The sequence below is a fragment of the Bombina bombina genome, chromosome 1 (assembly GCF_027579735.1).
Source record: "Bombina bombina isolate aBomBom1 chromosome 1, aBomBom1.pri, whole genome shotgun sequence".
NCBI lineage: Eukaryota > Metazoa > Chordata > Amphibia > Anura > Bombinatoridae > Bombina > Bombina bombina.
This window is the reverse complement of record NC_069499.1, coordinates 1,256,153,667-1,256,178,781: the sequence shown is the minus strand read 5'-3', so window position 1 is coordinate 1,256,178,781 and position 25,115 is coordinate 1,256,153,667. Positions and strand designations below refer to the sequence as shown.

Genomic DNA, 25,115 nt, shown 5'->3' with positions numbered 1-25,115 from the left:
AGAGGCCAAGACTGAAGAGCTCTGAAAATTGCACAGAGTTCCAAAATATTGATCGGTAATCTCACCTCCTGAGATTCCCAAACCCCTTGTGCCGTCAGAGACCCCCACACAGCTCCCCAACCTGTAAGACTTGCATCTGTTGAAATTACAGTCCAGGTCGGAAGAACAAAAGAAGCCCCCTGAACTAAACGATGATGATCTGTCCACCACGTTAGAGAGTGTCGTACAATCGGTTTTAAAGATATTAATTGAGATATCATCGTGTAATCCCTGCACCATTGGTTCAGCATACAGAGCTGAAGAGGTCGCATGTGAAAACGAGCAAAGGGGATCGCGTCCGATGCAGCAGTCATAAGACCTAGAATTTCCATGCATAAGGCTACCGAAGGGAATGATTGTGATTGAAGGTTTCGACAAGCTGATATCAATTTTAGACGTCCCTTGTCTGTCAAAGATAGAGTCATGGACACTGAATCTATCTGGAAACCCAAAAAGGTTACCCTTGTCTGAGGAATCAATGAACTTTTTAGTAAATTGATCCTCCAACCATGATCTTGCAGAAACAACACAAGTCGATTCGTATGAGATTCTGCTAAATGTGAAGACTGAGCAAGTACCAAGATATCGTCCAAATAAGGAAATACCACAATACCCTGTTCTCTGATTACAGACAGAAGGGGACCGAAAACCTTTGTAAAAATTCTTGGAGCTGTTGCTAGGCCAAACGGCAGAGCCACAAACTGGTAATGCTTGTCTAGGAAAGAGAATCTCAGAAACTGATAGTGATCTGGATGAATCGGAATATGCAGATATGCATCCTGTAAATCTATAGTAGACATATAATGCCCTTGCTGAACAAAAGGCAGGATAGTCCTTACAGTTACCATTTTGAATGTTGGTATCCTTACATAACGATTCAATATTTTTAGATCCAGAACTGGTCTGAAGGAATTCTCCTTCTTTGATACAATGAAGAGATTTGAATAAAACCCCAGCCCCTGTTCCAGAACTGGAACTGGCATAATTACTCCAGCCAACTCTAGATCTGAAACACATTTCAGAAATGCTTGAGCCTTCGCTGGATTTACTGGGACACGGGAAAGAAAAAATCTCTTTGCAGGAGGACTTATCTTGAAACCAATTCTGTACCCTTCTGAAATGTTCTGAATCCAAAGATTGTGAACGGAATTGATCCAAATTTCTTTGAAAAAACGTAATCTGCCCCCTACCAGCTGAGCTGGAATGAGGGCCGCACCTTCATGTGGACTTAGGATCTGGCTTTGATTTTCTAAAAGGCTTGGATTTATTCCAGACTGGAGATGGTTTCCAAACTGATACCGCTCCTGAGGATGAAGGATCAGGCTTTTGTTCCTTGTTGTGACGAAAGGAACTAAAACGATTATTTGACCTGAATTTACCTTTAGACTTTTTATCCTGAGGTAAAAAAAGTTCCTTTCCCTCCAGAAACAGTTGAGATAATAGAATCCAACTGAGAACCAAATAATTTATTACCCTGGAAAGAAAGGGAAAGCAAAGTAGACTTAGAAGACATATCAGCATTCCAAGTTTGAAGCCATAAAGCTCTTCTAGCTAAAATAGCTAGAGACATATACCTGACATCAACTCTAATGATATCAAAGATGGCATCACAAATAAAATTATTAGCATGTTGAAGCAGAATATTAATGCTATGAGAATTATGATCTGTAACTTGTTGCGCTAAAGCTTCCAACCAAAAAGTTGAAGCTGCAGCAACATCCGCTAAAGATATAGCAGGTCTAAGAAGATTACCTGAACACAAATAAGCTTTTCTTAGAAAGGATTCAATTTTCCTATCTAAAGGATCCTTAAAGGAAGTACCATCTGCCGTAGGAATAGTAGTACGCTTAGCAGTAGTAGAGACAGCCCCATCAACCTTAGGGATTTTGTCCCAAAACTCTAATCTGTCAGATGGCACAGGATATAATTGCTTAAAACGTTTAGGAGTAAATGAATTACCCAAATTATTCCATTCCCTGGAAATTACTTCAGAAATAGATCCAGGAACAGGAAAAACTTCTGGAATAACTACAGGAGATTTAAAAACCTTATCTAAACGTTTAGATTTAGTATCAAGAGGACCAGAATCCTCAATTTCTAATGCAATTAGGACTTCTTTAAGTAAAGAACGAATAATTTCCATTTTAAATAAATATGAAGATTTATCAGCATCAACCTCTGAGACAGAATCCTCTGAACCAGAAGAACCACTATCAGAATCAGAATGATGATGTTCATTTAAAAATTCATCTGAACAATGAGAAGTTTTAAAAGACTTTTTATGTTTACTAGAAGGAGGAATAACAGACATAGCCTTCTTAATGGATTTAGAAACAAAATCTCTTATGTTATCAGGAACACTGAGTATTAGATGTTGACTGAACAGCAACAGGTAATGGAACTTTACTAAAGGAAATATTATCTGCATTAACAAGTTTGTCATGACATTCAATACAAACAGCTGGAGGAACAGCTACCAAAAGTTTACAGCAGATACACAGCTTTGGTAGCTCCAGCACCAGGCAGCGATTTTCCAGAAGTATCTTCTGACTCAGTTGCAACGTGGGACATCTTGCAATATGTAATAGAAAAAACAACATATAAAGCAAAATTGATCAAATTCCTTAAATGACAGTTTCAGGAATGGGAAAAAATGCCAGTGAACAAGCTTCTAGCAACCAGAAGCAATAAATAATGAGACTTAAATAATGTGGAGACAAAAGTGACGCCCATATTTTTTTAGCGCCAAATAAGACGCCCACATTATTTGGCGCCTAAATGCTTTTTGGCGCCAAAAATGACGCCACATCCGGAACGCCGACACTTTTGGCGCAAAAGAACGTCAAAAATGACGCAACTTCCGGCGACACGTATGACGCCGGAAACAGAAAAATTTTTGCGCCAAAAAAGTCCGCGCCAAGAATGACGCAATAAAATTAAGCATTTTCAGCCCCCGCGAGCCTAACAGCCCACAGGGAAAAAGTCAAATTTTAAGGTAAGAAAAAAATGATTGATTCAAATGCATTATCCCAAATATGAAACTGACTGTCTGAAAAAAAGGAATGTTGAACATCCGGAGTCAAGGCAAAAAAATGTTTGAATACATATATTTAGAACTTTATAAACAAAGTGCCCAACCATAGCTTAGAGTGTCACAGAAAATAAGACTTACTTACCCCAGGACACTCATCTACATGTTGTAGAAAGCCAAACCAGTACTGAAACGAAAATCAGCAGAGGTAATGGTATATATATATATATAAGAGTATATCGTTGATCTGAAAAGGGAGGTAAGAGATGAATATCTACGACCGATAACAGAGAACCTATGAAACAGACCCCGTAGAAGGAGATCATTGAATTCAAATAGGCAATACTCTCCTCACATCCCTCTGACATTCACTGCACGCTGAGAGGAAAACCGGGCTCCAACCTGCTGCGGAGCGCATATCAACGTAGAATCTAGCACAAACTTACTTCACCACATCCATAGGAGGCAAAGTTTGGAAAACTGATTTGTGGGTGTGGTGAGGGGTGTATTTGTAGGCATTTTGAGGTTTGGGAAACTTTGCCCCTCCTGGTAGGAATGTATATCCCATACGTCACTAGCTCATGGACTCTTGCTAATTACATGAAAGAAATATAAACATATTTTTAAATAGGATCCTTACATTTTTGTTATTCAGACGATATCTTAAATATACCATATCGGATTCAAAATTATAATGATAGTTTAGGAAGGAGTTCATTATTTAAATTCCAAAATGTTAGTATGAGTATTGGGAACCTCTATAGCATAGTGGTAAGGTCGCAGTGTATTAAGCCAAGTCCCCGAGATCGAATCCCCTAGGTGTAAGGTAGGGACCTAGCATTATTTATAATATAACTTTAAACTCCAGCTCAGCAGCAGTCTGGGACTTAACTAGTATTTAATTTAGAACTATCCTATAGAAGAATACTGTTTTAGGATATCTAGAGGTCCTTTAATAAAAAACTGACAGATAGGCGTAAGGATCTATAGATTAACAAAAAACATAATTTATGTAAGAACTTACCTGATAAATTCATTTCTTTCATATTAGCAAGAGTCCATGAGCTAGTGACGTATGGGATATACATTCCTACCAGGAGGGGCAAAGTTTCCCAAACCTCAAAATGCCTATAAATACACCCCTCACCACACCCACAAATAAGTTTAACGAATAGCCAAGAAGTGGGGTGATAAGAAAAAAGTGCGAAAGCATAAAAAATAAGGAATTGGAATAATTGTACTTTATACAAAAAAATCATAACCACCACAAAAGGGTGGGCCTCATGGACTCTTGCTAATATGAAAGAAATTAATTTATCAGGTAAGTTCTTACATAAATTATGTTTTCTTTCATGTAATTAGCAAGAGTCCATGAGCTAGTGACGTATGGGATAATGACTACCCAAGATGTGGATCTTCCATGCAAGAGTCATTTGAGAGGGAGGGATACAATAAAGACAGCCAATTCCGCTGAAAAAAATCCACACCCAAAATAAAGTTTAAATCTTATAATGAAAAAAACTGAAATTATAAGCAGAAGAATCAAACTGAAACAGCTGCCTGAAGTACTTTTCTACCAAAAACTGCTTCAGAAGAAGAAAACACATCAAAATGGTAGAATTTAGTAAAAGTATGCAAAGAAGACCAAGTGGCTGCTTTGCAAATCTGATCAACTGAAGCTTCATTCCTATACGCCCAGGAAGTAGAAACTGACCTAGTAGAATGAGCTGTAATCCTTTGAGGCGGAGTTTTACCCGACTCGACATAGGCATGATGAAACAAAGATTTTAACCAAGATGCCAAAGAAATGGCAGAAGCCTTCTGACCTTTCCTAGAACCGGAAAAGATAACAAATAGACTAGAAGTCTTTCGGAAATCCTTAGTAGCTTCAACATAATATTTCAAAGCTCTAACTACATCCAAAGAATGCAACGAGTTTTCCTTAGAATTCTTAGGATTAGGACACAATGAAGGAACCACAATTTCTCTACTAATGTTGTTAGAATTCACAACCTTAGGTAAAAATTTAAAAGAAGTTCGCAACACTGCCTTATCCTGATGAAAAATCAGAAAAGGAGACTCACAAGAAAGAGCAGATAATTCAGAAACTCTTCTAGCAGAAGAGATGGCCAAAAGAAACAAAACTTTCCAAGAAAGTAATTAAATGTCCAGCGAATGCATAGGTTCAAACGGAGGAGCTTGAAGAGCCCCCAGAACCAAATTCAAACTCCAAGGAGGAGAGATTGACTTAATGACAGGTTTTATACGAGCCAAAGCTTGTACAAAACAATGAATATCAGGAAGACTAGCAATCTTTCTGTGAAAAAGAACAGAAAGAGCAGAGATTTGACCTTTCAAGGAACTTGCAGACAAACCTTATCCAAACCATCCTGAAGAAACTGTAAAATTCTAGGAATTCTGAAAAATGCCAAGAAAAATGATGAGAAAAACACCAAGAAATGAAAATCTTCCAGACTCAATAATATATCTTCCTAGATAGTTTTACGAGCCTGTAACATAGTATTAATCACAGAGTCAGAGAAACCTCTATGATTGAGAATCAAGCGTTCAATCTCCATACCTTCAAATTTAAGGATTTGAGAACCTGATAGAAAAAAAGGACCTTGCGATAGAAGGTCTGGTCTTAACGGAAGAGTCCACGGTTGGCAAGTGGCCATCCGGACAAGATCCACATACCAAAACCTGTGAGGCCATGCTGGAGCCACCAGCAGAATAAACGAACGTTCCTTTAGAATCTTGGAAAAAGAACTATAGGCGGAAAGATATAAGCAGGATGATACTTCCAAGGAAGTGACAATGCATCCACTGCTTCCGCCTGAGGATCCCTGGATCTGGACAGATACCTGGGAAGCTTCTTGTTTAGATGAGAAGCCATCAGATCTATTTCTGGAAGTCCCCATATGTGAACAATCTGAAGAAATACCTCTGGGTAAAGAAACCATTCGCCCGGATGTAGTGTTTGGCGACTGAGATAATCCGCTTCCCAATTGTCTATACCTGGGATACGAACCGCAGAAATTAGACAGGAGCTGGATTCCGCCCATACAAGTATTCAAGAGACTTCTTTCATAGCCAGAGGACTGAGTTCCTCCTTGATGATTGACATATGCCACGGTTGTGACATCGTCCGTCTAGAAACAAATGAACGACTCTCTCTTAGAAGAGGCCACGACTGAAGAGCTCTGAAAATTGCACGGAGTTCCAAAAATGTTGATTGGTAATCTAACCTCCTGAGATTCCCAAACCCCTTGTGCTGTCAGAAACCCCCATACAGCTCCCCAACCTGTCAGATTTGCATCTGTTGAGATCACAGTCTAGGTTGGAGGAACAAAAAGAAGCCCCCTGAACTAAACGATGGTGATCTGTCCACCACGTCAGAGAGTGTCGAACAATCTGTTTTAAAGATATTAATTGAGATATCTTTGTATAATCCCTGCACCACTGGTTCAGCATACAGAGCTGAAGAGGTCGCATGTGAAAACGAGCAAAGGGAATCGCGTCCAATGCAGCAGTCATAAGACCTAGAATTTCCATGCATAAGGCTACCGAAGGGAATGATTGAGACTGAAGGTTTCGATAAGCTGAAACCAATTTCAGACGCCTCTTGTCCGTCAGACACAGAATCAAGAACACTGAATCTATCAGGAAACCTAAAAAGGTTACCCTTGACTGAGGAATCAAATGAACTTGTAGGTAAATTGATCCTCCAACCATGTTCTTGAAGAAACACTTATAAAAGACTGGAAAGGTTCTTTCTAGAGAAAATGAGCAAAGGGAATTGAATCCAATGCTGTGGTCTTAAGACCTAAAACTTCTATGCATATATAGCAACTGAAGGAAATAATAGAGACTAAAGGTACCGATAGACGGAACCCAATAACATTATCCCTTGTCTGATAGAGACAAGGACAATGAAACAAACTATCTGGAAACCTAAAAAAGGTGACCCTTGTGTGAGGAATCAAGAGCTTTAGAAAAGAAGATCCTCTAACTATGTCCTGAAGAGTAAGTGAATCATATGAGATTCCACATCCTCAGAAAATAATCTGAATGAAAACAGAAAAATGAAAATATGCATTTATTGTATCTAATGAAAACAAATAATGCTATCAAAGACCATAAAAAGGCAAAATAGTTTGAATAAAACTCCAAAACCCGGTTCCTCAAAAGAAACTGGAAGAAATACCCCAGAAGATTCCAGGTCTGAGCAGCGCTTGAACCCCATGGGTGCCCAGCCATGCTCCAACAGTACCCAAAATATATAGGACAGAAACACAGTTAAAGAAAGTGTTAGCCTTGCTGGAATAAAATCAAAGAAATTTGGACAAAAATAAATTTCAAAGAAGCCTTAACCTGCCAAGCTGGAATACGGCACGTACATCGCAAAATTAGGGAGCTGATTTCGAACTCCAATTATAGACATGTTACTTGGGAAAGAAGTCAGGAATTCGTTCCTTAATAAGAACAACCAAACTAGTATAAGCTTAAAGTTTTAGTCTTAGAACTCAACCTTGAAGCCCAGAGTAACAGTTAAGAATTGAATCCAATTATAAAACAATTAATTGATTATCTTAGAACAAAGGAAATATGGATTTTTTAGCTAAAAAAGCTAAAGACATAGATTAACCCTAATTTGCGAAAATATTCAATAAAATGAAGACAGAAATTAAATTATTAGCATGATAGTCCAGTTTAAAGGACCAGCCAATACAGTGGACTTGCATAATCAATAAATGCAAAACAACAAGACAAATGCAACAGCACCTAGTCTAGTAAATGTTGTCCCTTTAACAATGCTAAAATAAATCATAATCTGATACTTGATCTTAAAGTAAACAGAGAAAATGAAGCAATTGCAATATCCAAATAAATCACAGGACCAAGAAAAGGACCTGAAACTAAATAATTTTCCATAAATAAGATACAACTATCTAAAGGAAAATAAATACTATTTTGCTATAGAAACAATAGCATAATTAGTAGAATTAGAGATAGCCCCAATAAATTGGAGAACCCTCCAAATTGAGTTTAACTGCTGGCAAAGAATATAGTTTAAAACCTTTTTGAAGAAGGAATAAAAGAAAATTCTCAGCCTATTCCATTCCCTAGTATAGGGAATTGGAAAGAAAACCTCTAAAGAAATAAATAGGCAGAAATAATGTCAGCTAGTCTTAAAGAACTAGTTACCTTAATATCCAAAATAATCAACACCTTTTCAACAAAGAACAAATGTACTTTAATAATTGAAAAATAATAAAAAAGTAGATTTGTTAGTGTCAATATCTGATGAAGAAAATTTCTGAACAAAACATCATCAGAGAAGGATAAATCAGTATGTTGTTGGTCATTTGAAACTTCAATAATTAAAAAAGTGAAAAAGACCTAAAAATTTTATTAGAAGGCACGAAGTCAGACAAAGCCTTTAACATAGAATCAGAAAAATATTTCTTATAAGTCTTCTAAATATTTCTTGTAAGAAAAGAAAATATATAAAGCATAAATACTAATGGATTCCGCAAGTAAAAGTATAACATAATATCTTATTACAAACCATAGCTAAAGATAAACATTTATAACATTTAAAATAAATGAACTTAGCTTTGGTAGAACTGAAACTCAGTTAAGCGTTTTTCCAAAAGTGGCTTCTGATTCAGAGTCCATTTGAGACATCTTGCAATATGTAATAGAAAAAATAACATATAAAGCAAAATTGATCAAATTCCTTAAATGACAGTTTCAGGAATGGGAAAAAAATGCCAATGAACAAGCTTCTAGCAACCAGAAGCAATAAATAATGAGACTTAAATATTGTGGAGACAACAATGACGCTCGAATTTTTTAGCGCCAAAAAAGCCGCCCACATTATTTGGCGCCTAAATGCTTTTGGCGCCAAAAATGGCACCACATCCAGTAACGCAGACATTTTTTGGCGCAAAAACGTCAAAAAAATGACGCAACTTCCGGCGACACGTATGACGCTGGAAATGACAAGAAAATTTTTGCGCCAAGAAAGTCCGCGCCAAGAATGACGCAATAAAATGAAGCATTTTCAGCCCCCGCGAGCCTAACAGCCCACAGGAAAAAAAGTCAAATTTTAAGGTAAGAAAAAATTGAATTATCCATATGCATTATCCCAAATATGAAACTGACTGTCTGAAAATAAGGAACGTTGAACATCCTGAATCAAGGCAAATAAATGTTTAAACACAAATATTTAGAACTTTATATAAAAGTGCCCAACCATAGCTTAGAGTGTCACAGAAAATAAGACTTACTTACCCCAGGACACTCATCTACATGTTGTAGAAAGCCAAACCAGTACTGAAACGAGAATCAGTAGAGGTAATGGTATATATAAGAGTATATCGTCGATCTGAAAAGGGAGGTAAGAGATGAATCTCTACGACCGATAACAGAGAACCTATGAAATAGACCCCGTAGAAGGAGATCATTGAATTCAAATAGGCAATACTCTCTTCACATCCCTCTGACATTCACTGCACGCTGAGAGGAAAACCGGGCTCCAACCTGCTGCGGAGCGCATATCAACGTAGAATCTAGCACAAACTTACTTCACCACCTCCACAGGAGGCAAAGTTTGTAAAACTGATTTGTGGGTGTGGTGAGGGGTGTATTTATAGGCATTTTGAGGTTTGGGAAACTTTGCCCCTCCTGGTAGGAATGTATATCCCATACGTCACTAGCTCATGGACTCTTGCTAATTACATGAAAGAAAAGAAGAATATATACAATTGATATTCTGACATAGTTATATCAACAGTAAGTAGCTTAGAGGTAACATCCTAGCCCTCAGCTCTGGGGATCCTAGGTTCGATCCCCCGGAGCTGACATACCCAGACAAGGAGTAGCAGGTGAGAGTATCTGTACTGTTAATAGCTCCCCCCGCTAAATAACATCTAAACCGGACTAAGATTGTCTGTGGGAGTTTAATTAAAATAGACTCTGGTGTCTGCTATTATTGTTCCTATTTGGGAACCCTCAAAAGACTGCCGATCTGACACTGGGGAATCCCCTTTTTGCATAAGACTGCTGACTTTAAACTGAGGAACCCCCCTTTTTTGCAAAGGTGAAAGCCGGATTCTCCTCTGTGACAGGGCGTATTATAAGAACAATTTGAATCACGGGTTTGCCATAACCCATTGGAGACAGGCCTTTGTTTGATTGTGGCCATAATGGGAGAAAGTGTTTAACGAGCAGAGACTTGTAAAGGAAATATAACCACAGCCAGAAAGTTATACTATAATCAAACTGCCTAAATTATTCATTTGTGCTAATTGGTCTTAGACGACTGTATTTTTCACTACATTGTTTTAGCATTATTTTAGTATTGAATTGTTTTAGTATCGCTATTGTATTTGTGGTAGCTATTTTGACCAGAGAGCTATTTTGACCTGAAAGTTGTTGCGATTGAAGAGTGTGGGCCAATTGTATGAGAGAGTTTGATTTTTTTTAGACTATTTTTTATACTATTTCAACAAAGAATAAATTTGTACAAAATTCATAATCAGTTGTATGTATTTCTACTTATTCAACCAGACAGTTTACACGGAAGTTTATACGGAAGTTTCAGTCTGACCTAAGAAACATATTGTGTTGGGCTATTTTTGACTTTAGTTTATTAACCCATAGCTTGGTATACTTAGTGTACTTCTAGCGCCACCTACACTCCACGTATTTAGATTCTTTTAAAAGAATTTATGAGAAGAACACCAAGAAATGTAAGTCTTCCAAACTCGATAATAAATCTTTCTAGAGACAGATTTACAAACCTGTAACATAGTATTAATCACCGAGTCAGAGAAACCTCTATGACTAAGAATCAAACGTTCAATCTCCATACCTTCAAATTAAATGAATTGAGATCCTGATGGAAAAATGGGCCTTGAGATAGGTCTGGTCTTAACGGAAATGTCCAAGGTTGGCAATTGGCCATCCGAATTAGATCCACATACCAAAACCTGTGAGGCCATAATGGAACCACCAGCAGTACAAAACGAACGCTCCATTAGAATTTTGGAAGAACTAGAGGCGGAAGATATAGACAGAATGATAATTCCAAGGAAGTGTCAATGCATACGCTACTTCCGCCTGAGGATCCCCGGACCTGAAATAGGCCCCTGGGAAGTTCCTTGATAAGACGAGAGGCCAACAGATCCATTTCTGGAAGCCCTCACATCAGAAAAATTGAAAAACATATCTGGGTAAAGAGACCATTCTCCCGGATGTAAAGCTTGATTAACAGAGATAATCCGCTTCCCAAACGTCTATACCTGGGAAAAGGACCCCAGAATTTAGATAGGAGCTGGATTTAGCCCAAGCAAATAGCCGAGATACTTTTGTCACAGTCTAAAGACTGGTAATCACACCCTGATGATTGACATACACCACAGATGTGATAATGTCTGAAAAAAACAATAAACGTCTCTTCTTCAAAAGAAACCAACTGAAGAACTCTGGGAATGCACGGAGTTCCAAAATATCAAATGGTAATCTCGCCTCCTGAGATTTCCAAACCCCTTGTGCTGACAGAGAACCTCAGACAGCCTCCCAACCTAAAAGACTCGCATCTATAGAGATCATGGTCCAGGTTGAAAGAATCGAAGAGACCTGTAGAACTAAATGATGGTGATCTTAACCACCGAATCAAAGATAGATAAACATAGAATTTGAAGATTTAAAAAGTGAAATCCTAGAATCCCTGCACCATTATTCAGCATAAAAAACTGGAAAGGTTTTCTATGAAAATGAACAAAGGGAATTAAATCCAATGCTGCAGCCATAAGACCTAAATTTCCATGCATATATAGCAACTGAAGGAAATAATAGAAACTGAAGGCACCGACAGACAGAACCCAATAAAAAAGTCACTTGTCTGTTAGAGACAAAGACAGTGACACAATCTATCTGGAAACCTAAAAAAGGTGACCCTTGTGTGAGGAATCAAGAGCTTTTGATAAAAAGATCCTCTAACCATGTCTTGAAAAAACAAAGTTGAATCATATGAGATTCCGTAGTCTCAGAAAATAAAAATAATCTGAATGAAAACAGAAAATGAAGATATGCATCTATTGTATCTAATGAAAACAAATAATGCTATCACTGACCAAAAAAAGGCAGAATAGACCATATAAATACCAATCTAAAAGATGGTACATAATTAAGATTTTCTATCTTTGGAACAATGAATAGTTTTGAATAAAAACCCCAAAACCCAGTTCCTAAAAATGGAACTGGAATAAATACCCCAGAAGATTCCAGATCTGAGCAGCGCTTGAGCCCCAACAGTAGATCAGCCGCACTTCAACATTACCCAAAATATATAGGAAGATGTTAGCCTTACTGGAATAGCTGGAATATAATAGAGAGAAAAAGACTTCTCATAGACTGTTTAACTCTAAATTTTATTCTGTACCAAAATCTAAGAAATTTGGACCGAATAGAACCAAAAAACTTCCAATTAAAAACATGTTACTTGGATAAGAATTAGAATTGTGTTCCTTAGTAAGAACAACCAAACTAAAATAAGCTTAAAGTTTTAGTCTTAGAACTCAATCTTGAGGCCCCGAGTAACAGTTAAGAATTGAATCCAAAATGAACCAAATAATTGATTATCTTGGAAAAAAAAGAAATAAGGATTTTTTAGAAATCACAAAATTCTTCTAGCTAAAAACAGCTAAAGACATAGATTAAAACCTCATTTGTGAAAATATTCAATAAAATGAAGATACAAATGTAATTATTAGCATGTTAATTCAGTTAAAAGACCAGTCAACACACCAGACTTGCATAAATAAATGCAAGACAACAAGACAAATGCAACAGCACCCAGTCTGAACCTCAAATGAGCAGTAGATTTTGTCCCTTAACAATGCTAAATAAAAACATAATCTGATACTTGATTTTAAAGTAAACAGAAAAAATTAAGCAATTGCAACATCATTCAAATAAAACACAGGTCCAAGAAAAATACCTGAAAAATAATTTTCCTTAAATAGGATACAACCACCTAAAGGAAAAATAAATACTATTTTGCTATAGAAACAATAGCATAATTAGCAGGAGTAGAGATAGCCCCATTAAATTGGAGAACCATCAAAATTGAAATGAACTGCCGGCAAAGAATATAATTTAAAACCTTTAAAGAAGGAATAAAAGAAAATTCCCAGCCTATTCCATTCCCTAGTATGAGGAACTGGAAAAAACCTCTGAAAATAAGCAGAAATAAAATGTTAGTTAGTCTTGAAAGAACTAATTACCTTAATATCCAAAATAATCAACACCTTTTCAACAAAGAACAAATGTACTTTAAAAAATAAAAAAGTGGATTTGATAGTGTCAATATCTGATGAAGAAAATTCTGAAATGAGAAAAATCATCATCAGAGAAGGATAAATCATTATGTAGTTGGTCATTTGAAACTTCAATAATTAAAAAAGATGTTTGAAAAAGACCTAAAAATTTTTATTAGAAGGCACGATGTCAGACAAAGCCTTTAAAATAGAATCAGAAAAACATTCTTATAAATCTTCTAAGTAATTCTTGTACATAAGATGTAAAAAGAATAGCAAATATATAAAGCATAAATAATAACAGATTCTGCATGTAAATGTTTATCATGATAACTTATTACAAACCATAGCTAAAGAAAAAACATTCATAACATTTTTAAAATAAATGAACTTAGCTTTGATACGACTGAACTTCAGTCAAAAGGAATCCCTTAGAACGATTTTGAAACAGGAACAGTGAAATCTTGCAATATGTAATAGAAAAAAACAATATTTAAAGCAAAATGATCAAATTCCTTAAATGACAGTTTCAGGAATGGGAAAAGAAATGCAAAATAATAAGCTTCTAAAAACCAGAAGCAATAAAAAAGTGAGATTTAAATAACCACATCATCCTCTGATGCCGAAACCGACGCCCACATTTTTTGGCGGGAAAAAAATGTCTGAATACACATGCGTCAAAAAATGACGTTTACAGAATACAACTTCCGGCGTCAACTACGGCGCCGGAAATGACAAAAAATTTTGCGCCAAAAAAGTCTGCGCCAAGAATGACGCAATAAAAAGAAACATTTTCTGCCCCCGCGAGCCTAACAGCACGCAGGGAAAATGGTCAATTGAGAATTTTCAAGGTAATGAAAAATAAATTGAATTAAAATGCATTATCCCAAATAATGAAACCGACAGTCTGAATTATAAAGGAATACTGATTATCCTGAATCATGGCAAATATAAGTTTAAAGACATATTTAGAACTTTACATATAAAGTGACCAACCATAGCTTAGAGTGTCACAAAAAATAAGATTTACTTACCCCAGGACACTCATCTACATATAGTAGATAGCCAAACCAGTACTGAAACGAGAATCAGTAGAGGTAATGGTATATAAGAGTATATCGTCGATCTGAAAAGGGAGGTAAGAGATGAATCTCTACGACCGATAACAGAGAACCTATGAAATAGATCCCGTAGAAGGAGACCATGGTATTCAAATAGGCAATACTCTCTTCACATCCCTCTGACATTCACTGCACTCAGAGGAAAACTGGGCTCCAGCCTGCTGCAAAGCGCATATCAACGAAGAATCTAGCACAAACTTACTTCACCACCTCCACGGGAGGCAAAGTTTGTAAAACTGAATTGTGGGTGTGGTGAGGGGTGTATTTATAGGCATTTTGAGGTTTGGGAAACTTTGCCCCTCCTGGTAGGAATGTATATCCCATACGTCACTAGCTCATGGACTCTTGCTAATTACATGAAAGAAACATCCTTACCAAAAGACACCCATCCACATATAGCAAAACCAGTACTAAAACAGTTATTAGTAGAGGTAATGGTAAATTGAGAGTATATCGTCGATCTGAAAAGGGAGGTAGGAGATGAATCTCTACGACCGATAACAGAGAACCTATGAAATAGACCCCCGTTAGGGAAATCATCGTATTCAAATAAGTGATACTCCCTTCACGTCCCTCTGACATTCGCTGTACTCTGAGAGAATCGGGCTTCAACAATGCTGAGAAGCGCATATCAACGTAGAAATCTTAGCACAAACTTACTTCACCACCTCCACAGGAGGCAAAGTTTGTAAAACTGAATTGTGGGTGTGGTGAGGGGTGTATTTATAGGCATTTTGAGGTTTGGAAAACTTTGCCCCTCCTGGTAGGATTGTATATCCTATATGTCACTAGCTCATGGACTCTTGCCAATTACATGAAAGAAATATGAAATAAAAACAAAAATAAAGGAAAAATCCCCATAAAATTATTTCTATTCCTGGGCTGTGTGTGGGAGGGTGAGGGAAAATGTCAGTGCCTTAGAAAAAGAGGGAGTGTATGAGATAGGGTAGAAGAGTGTTTATGTGTCTGTGAGAGAATGTAAGAGTTTGTGAGTATAATTGTGTGTCAGACAGTCAGAGTGCGTTTCTTTTCTCATCTCCCTCCTTTCTTTCATCTCCCTCCATTTTTTCCACTAGCACAAATTTTTATCTTTCTCCCTTTTTTCTCTCCCTCCAAACCTTCTGAGGTGCATGCATGCAGGCTTAATTCAACCAACCTGAGTGTATGCAAGTGTTTTACTAGCTGTGGTGAATATTTACTTTGAAAATGCAATGAAATTAAAAAAAAAAAAAAAAAAGTCTTGAAACACCCAGACCAAAAAAGGCCTAAAAGCTAGGGTGGTGGGGCAGCAGAGTTTTGAGTGCCTAGGGCAGCACAAAACAAAAAAAAAATAAAAAAAAAATTATATATATATATATATATATATATATATATATATATATATATATATATATATATATATATATATATATATATATATATATATATATATATATAATTTTTCTGTAGTGTAGCTATACCCACCCCCCCCCCCCACACACACACAATCGATTGCTTGTAGGGCCCCTCCCTCACCCCTTTCTGTAGTGTAGGGAACCCATCCATCCCCCTCACTAAACATTTTTTTTCTGTAGGTAGGTAACCCCCATTCCTCCCCTCCCCCCACCTGCAATGTGCCGCCTGCCCACCTCCCTACTTCCCACCCACTCCACCAACTCAAGTTGATGCAGACCATGACACAGACTGCAACTGTTTGCATCGGCGATCTGCCTTCATATGGTAAAGGGAGCATGATTAGCACTCCCTTACCATATGAAGGCAGATGCCTTCTGCCTCTGGCTGCAGTCTTAGCTGCCAAAGCCAGGACTGCAGCATGGGGCAGAAGGTTGAATGTAAGTACTACGTTAACAGGGTTCGCTGAGCAAAGTACCCTGTGATGTAGTACCTATGTCCAACAGGCACAGGGTATTAATACCAACGTCCTGCCGTACACATACTTGGAGAAGGTGGAAGGTGTACTATCCCAATTTGTATGGTTATGAACTGGATGCCTCCTTTTTCTAGCTATACATTTTCGGTTCCTCAGGTTCTACGATTTATCTCTTGCCAAAAAAACAAACTCACATTAGGAAAAGCCACATCTTATACACTTTCAATCACAACTCCTCTACCCTATTCATTATTCACTGAAGACCTCTTGGAAGTGGTACTTGAATATTAAAACACATTTAGCGACAGGCATAAAAGGATACAGCATTGATATAGCACCAGTTTCCTTTGTTGATTAGTCCTCGTGGCTGTAATGATACTGGCTTATGGACAAGCTTTACGTTCTCCAGGAGCTCTGTAAAGTAGACAAGAGTAACATTAAATATTCAATTTTGCTTAGATTTATAAGGTTTTACAGACAATGTGTTAAAAATCCAGGAGCTAACATTAAATCACAATTTTCAGAATAATTTAGTGAGTGAGTCACTGAGCTTATGGTAATTACTCCTGAGTTTTGTCAAGGTGCACGTTTATACATAATGTGGTAAGAGTGCATATGCACAAGAGTTTAAACATCCACGCATAAACACTCATAAAAGCCAGCACTCTAAACAACCTTAAAAACAATATAGTGGGAGCGTGTCCAGACAGTGGTGATGATTGGTCGCATTATCTGAGGCTGCCTGAGTGAAGCCACTAATCCACCGATCATATTCTGGAATCCTTCAGCATTCACATAAATACATACAACAATCAGTTGCCCCATAATACACTGTATAGTTTGATAACAAGTTTGCCGAGTTTATGGATCTCTAAGCCAAGATCTGGACTGCCAAATCATCAAGTGAGGGCCTAGCAGCACGATCCCTTTAAGAATACCAAGTACAGCTGCCAATCCATGTGTGTGGTTACTGATCTATAGGTCACTGTGCACATCAAGTCAAGAATACTTTATTAGCATAACATTATTACATGTGTTGCGGCTGTTGCCAAAGTTACAAGAAAACAGATCAATAACAATTGGGGTAAATATGAATGTTCATTTCATCTGATCGGGGGTTCTGGTCATGTGACAGTCTGTTACATATTTTTCTACTATCCTGGTAGCTTTGGTTTTTTCTCATAGAGTAGACAGTCATTCTTGTTCATCTAGTGGAAGATGTCCAAGTACTTTGTAAGCACACACGCTATAATGCAGACAAGCCTCAGAGCTGTGTGTTATCAGTGGGATTGAGAGCCTGCTAAACATAGCTCGGCTGAACCAAAGGGAACTAAATGCTCTGCTTGACGCAAGCCTAGATGGCTCTTTAGCACAGGAACAAAAAAAAAAACTGTTCAATTTTTTTTCTAACTTACTGTCGGCCTGTTAACATTGTTTCTAATACCTTGTATCGGAGTCCATATACATTTTTTAGTGAAACATTTTTTTAAAATAATTTTTGTAGTGTTATGAGCAACTGTACTTTGCAATGTTTTGTGACACTTGTTTCGCTAAACAGTTAACAAGAGTTTTTTTAGGACGCGCTAACCTGACGTGCGTTAACTTTAATTGTGCTCAAGCCGTCAAGTTTACTTTCAACTTGTAATACGAGCAAATAAACTCCTTTTTTGCTTGCGCATAACTGTTAGTGCTCCACACGTAATCTAGCCCTTAAGAGGTCTGGGAAGAACATTGTTAATGTACACACTTGTATATGTGTGTTTATATAATACATACACATATGCAGTGTTCTTTACAGGACACATTTAGTGGACATACAGATCACAGGCTAATCTATAAGCCAATATTAAACTAATATTTTAAATGTTGTTACACAAATTATATTTAAATCCATGTATGTTAAACCATGCAATTAATGTGTGCTTTGGCAAGCTTAAAGGGACAGTAAATGTAAAAAAAACAAATTATGCTTACCTGATCATTTTATTTCCATCGAGGGGATGAGAGTCCACGGCTTCATTCATTACTAGTGGGAATTAAAAACCTGGCCACCAGGAGGAGGCAAAGACACCCCAGACAAAGGCTTAAATACCTCCCCCACTCATTCTCCTCCCATCGATGGAAATAAAATTATCAGGTAAGCATAATTTATGTTTTCCATCTAAAGGGGAGGAGAGTCCACGGCTTCATTCATTACAAGTGGGAATATATATCCAAGCTCTAGAGGACACTGAATGAAACCAGGAGGGTAAAAGGCAGACCCTTAATCTGAGGGCACCACAGCGTGTAGAACCTTTCTCCGAAAAACCGCTTCAACAGAAGCAAAAACGTAAAATTTGTAAAACTTACTGAAGGTATGCAAGGAGGACCAGGTAGCCGCCTTGCAAATCTGCTCCATAGAAGCCTTATTCTTGAAGGCCCAAGATGAAGCTACCGCTCTAGTGGAATGAGCCGTAATCCTTTGAGGAGGCTTGTGTCCCACTGTCTCATAGGCCAAGCGGATCAGTCACCTCAGCCAAAAAGACAAAGAAGTAGAAGAAGTCCTCTGAACGCTGCTTCCCTGAATACACGACAAAAATAGTTAGGAGGAGGATTAGGACATAAAGGAACGACCATCTCTTGATTGATGTTGCGGTTAGACACCACCTTGGGGAGAAACCCCACAGCCGTGCGAAGAACAGCCTTATTTGCATGAAACACCAGATAGGGGGGCTCATATTGCAAGGCCGCCAGTTTAGAAACTCTGCGTGCCGATGCAATGGCCAACAGAAAGAGTATCTTCCATGATAGAATTTTTATGTCAAGAGAATGCATAGGTTCAAACGGGACCTTCTACAAGACCTTAAGTACCAAGTTTAAGATCCAAGGAGGAGCAGACTGCTTAAAGACAGGCCTGATTCGAGATAGAGCCTGAACAAAGGATTGTATGTCAGGGATATTAGCGAGTCTCCCGTGTAACAGAAGAGATAAAGCCAAAATTTGCCCCTTTAGGGAACTAGCGGCGAGACCCTTCTCCAATCCATCTTGAAGAAAGGACAAAATCCTTGATACCCACACCCTGTGCCAAGGGTAGCCATGAGTCTCACACCAGGACAAGTCCTCCACACCTTATGATAGATGCAAAGAGTGACCGCCTTTCTTGCCTGGACCAGTGTGTCAATCACATTTTCCGTAAAACCCCTTTTTGCCAAGACTAAGCGTTCAATCTCCATGCAGTCAGCCTCAGAGAATCAAGATTTTGATGTTGAAAAGGACCCTGATCCAGCAGATCCCTGCGACAGGGTAACCTCCACAGCGGAAAGGATAACCTCCCTACCAGATCCGCGAACCACGTCCTCCTTGGCCACGAAGGAGCAATAAGAATGGAGGACGCTCTCTCCTGCTTTATACGTGCCACTACACGAGGAAGAAGCGGTAACGGAAGGAATATGTATACTAGACCGAACCCCCAAGGCATCGCCAATGCGTCTATTAGCTCCGATGGGGGTCCCTCGACCTCGATCCGTATCGGGGAAGCTTGCAATTCAATCTAGACGCCATGATATTGATCTCTGGAGTCCCTAATCTGAGACAGATCTCCACAAACACCTCGGGGTGAAGAGACCATTCCCCCGGGTGAAAAGTCTGCCTGCTTAGAAAATCCGCCTCCCAGTTGTCCACACCCAGGATGTGGATTGCAGAGAGCGAACAGTTGTGGGTCTCTGCCCATTCCAGTATCTGAGACACCTCCCTCATTGCAAGGGAGCTCCTTGTGCCTCCCTGGTGGTTGATGTAAGCCACTGAGGTGATATTGTCCTTCTGGAACCTGATAAAGCTATAGTCTCTGACGAGGCCACGCCTCCAGAGCATTGTAGATCGCTCGAAGCTCCAGAATATTTATTGGAAGAAGGGACTCTAAACAAGACCACTTCCCCTGTGCAATCCTGGCACCCAAAACAGCTCCCCATTCCGCCAGACTCGTGTCCGTGGTAACAATCTCCCAGGACGGTCTCAGGAAGGATGTCCCCATGGACAGGTGATCCGGGCAAATCCACCAGGAGAGGGAAATCCGAGTCTGCGCATCGCTGCGACAGATCGGAATGATCGCCGTTCCACTGTCTCAACATGCACCATTGAAGAGGTCTGAGATGAAACCTGGCGAATGGAATGTCGTCTATGCTGGAAACCATGAGCCCAATCATTTCCATACACTGAGCTATGGACGGTCTCGCTGTAGACTGAAGGGCAAGACAGGTGGACGCCATCTTTGAGCGACGCTTGTCCGTGAGAAAGATCTTCATGGACACAGTCTATGATTGTGCCCAAGAACTCCAATTTGGTACTGGGGACCAGAGAACTCTTCTCGAAATTGATCCTCCAACCGTGAGATTCAAGTAACTGCAGCAGGACCCTGGTGTGGACCTCTGCCAGATGGTATGGTGGTGCCTGAACCAGAATATCGTCCAGATAGGGAGCCACCGCGATGCCCTGGGATCTGGCCACTGTTAGAAGGGCCCTCAGGACCTTGGTAAAGACTCAGGGCCATCGCCAAACCGAAGGGGAGGGCCATGAAATGGAAATGCTGATCCAGAAAGGCAAATCTGAGGAACCTGACATGGTCCCTGTGAATCGGACATGAAGGTAGGCATCCCTCAAATCTATATAGAGGTCATTAGCTGCCCCTCTAAAACTAGAGGAAGAATGGATCTGATAGTTTCCATTTTGAACAATGGAACGGACAGAAACTTGTTTAAACATTTGAGTTCCAGAATCGGGCGGAACGTACCCTCCTTCTTTGGGACCACAAACAAATTGGAGTAATACCCTAGACCCCTTTCTGCCTGGGGTACTAGTATGATAAGCCCTAGAGCGGAGAAATCCTGCACACAACCCAGAAAGGCCTCTTTTTTCCGGCCTTGAAGACAAGTTTGACAGAAGGAATATGCCCCTGGGCGGAGAGGACTTGAACCCTATCCTGTAGCCCTGGTCGACCACCTCCAGAACCCACAGTTCCTGAACATCCTGCAACCAGGCGTCTAAGAACAGAGACAATCTGCCATACACTCGGTCCGCCGAACAGTCGGGGGTCGCCCCTTCATGTGGACTTAGTCTCGGCAGGCTTCTTGGACTTGTTCCAAGCTTGAGCAGGCTTCCAGGCACCCTTGGATTGGTCCGCTTTTGTGGCGGGCTGAGCTCGTTGCACTTTATCCCCGCGGAAGGGACGAAAATTAGCACTCTTAGGCTTTGCCTTCTTATCCTGGCAAAGGAAGGCACCCTTACCTTCTGTAACCGTGGATATGATAGAGTCCAGACATGGACTGTACAGGATCTTGCCTTTGAAAGGCAAAGACAACAGCGTCGTCTTAGCCTTTGAAAGGCAAAGACAACAGCGTCGTCTTAGAGGTCATGTCCGCCAACCAAGATTTTAGCCACAGAGCTCTGCGTGCAAGAACCGAAAAACCTTGACACCTTGGCATTCAGGCAGATAATCTGCATATTAGCGTCGCAAATTAAAATATTGGCCACCTTTAGGGCCTTAATCTTTTCCTGCACCTCTTCGAAAGAGGGTTCACCCTCAATCATATCAAATAATGCATTACACCAATATGACGCAGCTCCAGCTACCGCCGCTGCAGGTTAAAAAAAACACCCCGTGTTTTGAAACATCTTTCTGAACACGTTTTCCAACTTCTTATCCAAAGGATCCTTGAATGAAGAACTATCCACTAAAGGAATCATCGTGTGCTTAGCGAGCGTGGAGATGGCCCCGTCCACCTTGAGAATGGTCCCCCACAACTCTAGCTGGGTCACCAGGACGGGGAAAAGCTTTTTAAATTGAGAAGGGGAAAAAGGAAGAACCTAATCGCTCCCACTCATTCTTAATAATGTTCGCCATCTTGACAGGAACTGGGAAGGTCTGGGGAACCACCCTGTCCTCATAAACCTTATCCAACTTAGGAATGGAGGGCTCCTCTGGTAGTTTGGGTTTCAGAACCTCTAAGGTAGCCAGCACTTGCTTCAACAAAAAACGCAAGTTTAAACCAAAAACCGTGTTCCTCCGCTGCCGGAGGTTTAGAGGACACGGACTCCAACTCTGAAAGGGCTGCTTTCCGACACGTCGGATTGGGCCTCGTCATCGTACCACCCCTCTGGGGCGTCCGACAAAACTCCTGGGTCGGGCCGCTATGAAAAGCTCTACGCTTGCGCTTAGCAGAACGCAGCAAAGCAGGGATCACCTTAGCAACTGCCGTTTCAAGCTGGTCTGCAAAGTCCGGCGGCCAAGCAATTTCCCCCGAAAGGGGTAACAGTCAGACCCTGGGGCGCTGCATGTGGTATAGGGGATGCCAATGGGGAACGTACCTCACAGGACGGAGACCCTTAAGAGGTGGATGGCTCAGTAGTGCTAGACATTCTCTTAAGTTTGGAAGTCGTAGCCTTCTCAAGGCATGTGGAACAAAGTTGCGCAGGCTGGTCTACCAAAACCTCACAATAAACACAGGTATAAGACTTAGATAAAGAGGGAGTACTCTAACGCGTCAGAATCCTCCATAGCTTTTAGACAAAAGAATAGAACAGGCACCTTTATAACCACCAATGGCCAGGGCATTCACCACCTCCTATGACCCGGACTCCTAAGACCGGGAGTGAAGAAGCCCCACTGCTGCGCTCTTGACATGGACTTGAGAGCAGAAAGCAATCTGCGAAACTCGTCAACGCCGATTGCTAAAGGAGCTGTTAATACGAGTCGGGATGGTGTCGCAAAGGGAATCTCCGGACTAACGTTCACCCTGGCCCTCAAGTTGAGAAGCTTGAAGGGATACTTAAACTCCTGTCCCATAGCAAAGGGTAGAACCCCTCATAAGAGACCTCGATATTCCGGCACCTCTCTGCCACCTCACCTCCTGTGACGAAAGGCAAAGAATGACTGGGTGAGGTATTTAAGCCTTTGACTGGGGTGTGTTTGCCTCCTCCTGGTGGCCAGGTTCTTAATTCCCACTAGTAATGAATGAAGCCGAGGACTCTCCTCCCCTTTAGATGGAAATGTTACATAATTCTGCACATAAGGCTCGATTTATCAAGCCCTTCGCCTCGCTACGACTGCAGTTTCCCACAAGAGAACCTGCAGTCAATTCATCAAGCAGCGGTCATCCTAGCCTCTTCTCCACCTCTTAGGTGGAGAAATTCAATCTCCCATTGAAAGCTCCTGCCCGTGCAGGATTGGCTGTGCGCGGGCAGGGCGCAGTGTTGTACGCATATGTCTGCCATGGCTTGATAAATCGAGCCCTTAGTGCAGAATTAGGTAACATTATCTTAGACACAGCTTTAAAAGTCAAAAGATTTGATAGATTTTATCCCTCAAATTTGCACTTACCTGGTCTCCTCTCCAGGTTCTTCTGATCATGTCTTTTTCAAAAGCTTTGTAAAATCACAGCAAGCCCGATCACGCTATTTAACTAAATGCAGCTCACACACGCTACCAGAGCAGAGTGGGAGCGCAATCGGGCGCGCTGTGATAAGACAGCGCACCCGCAAACCGCTTTCGAAAAAGAAGACAAGATCCAAAAAGCCTGGAGAAGAGACCAGTTATGTGCAACTGAGGGCTAAAATCTATCAAATCTTTAGATATTTAAAGCTGTCGCTTGATGTTACATACTGTGTGTAGAATTAGGTAAACATTTTTACATTTACTGTCCCTTTAAGTAACATTTATAAATAAAACTTTTTATAATACTATAAAGTATTACATCAGCTGGCAAAATGTGGATAACTTTTTGTGTGTATAAAATTGTGTGTATATCATATCTATACATTTCACAACCAGTAAGCAAATACTGATCAATGGCATGACACTTGCAGCCACCTGATAGACTTGGAAAGATTAAGAAAAGAATTTGAGGATCCAGGTACTGCCACTCTGCCTGCTTTCAAATTATACATTTATATATTGAAATAAATAAAAACAAAGGAAATTAAATCCATTAGTACATCATAAATAGATCAGCAAGAACCAAAATTCAAAGTTTAAATATACTTATATAACAAATAAAATGAGAAATAAGCTATAAAAAAAAATAATCACAAAATGCACATCAATTTAATCAAAGAATGAAAAAAATCATACATAATTGTATTTCACCTCAAACAAAATGTATGCTTTCAGGATGGTGAGAGTCCACAAGTCTTGATAAGTGGGATTGAATTCCCACCACTAAAAGGAGGCAAAGAACAACAAAAGTTTATTCCTCCATGTACTACTCCGCTTAGCTGAGCAGATAAAATTAGACATATAGAGGTAGGAAACAACATAGCGGGGTCTATAGAGGTGCAAATATAACAGTCACCAAAAATAAACTAGAGCGGTGTCTTGTGAACTCTCACCATCCTGAAAGAAAATAAGGCAGTTCCTATTTGCCAGACGCTGCTTCCTGAGGAACTTTTCTGTCAAAAAATGTTAAAAAAACAAAACCCAACATTAAACTGGTAACATTTGGCAAAGGTATGTAGAGAAGACCATGTTGCAGCTTTGCAAATCTGTTCCAATGATGCATCATTTTTTTAAAGCCTATGAGGTAGCAACTATTCTAGTGGAATAAACTATGTTTGGGTGGAGGACTTTCCCGCCACCAAGAAAGCCTTGTGAATCACCTGTTTAAGTTAAGAAGCCAAAGCTATTGCAGTAGCCTTTAGACCCTTACAAGGACCAGAGTGATGTACAATCTATCCCCATACAAGAACAGCTTCTG

The 25,115-nt window shown here is 39.7% G+C and overlaps 1 protein-coding gene across 1 annotated transcript in view; it reads right to left on the bottom strand.

The window, feature by feature from the left end:
* USP10 (ubiquitin specific peptidase 10) overlaps positions 1-25,115 on the bottom strand; it is a gene marked incomplete in the record, with an annotated part of 485,306 nt that overhangs the window by 316,023 nt on the left and 144,168 nt on the right. Inside the window, 1 exon segment of the mRNA XM_053700867.1 lies at positions 16,715-16,806. Coding sequence (XP_053556842.1) covers positions 16,715-16,806 — 92 coding nt within the window.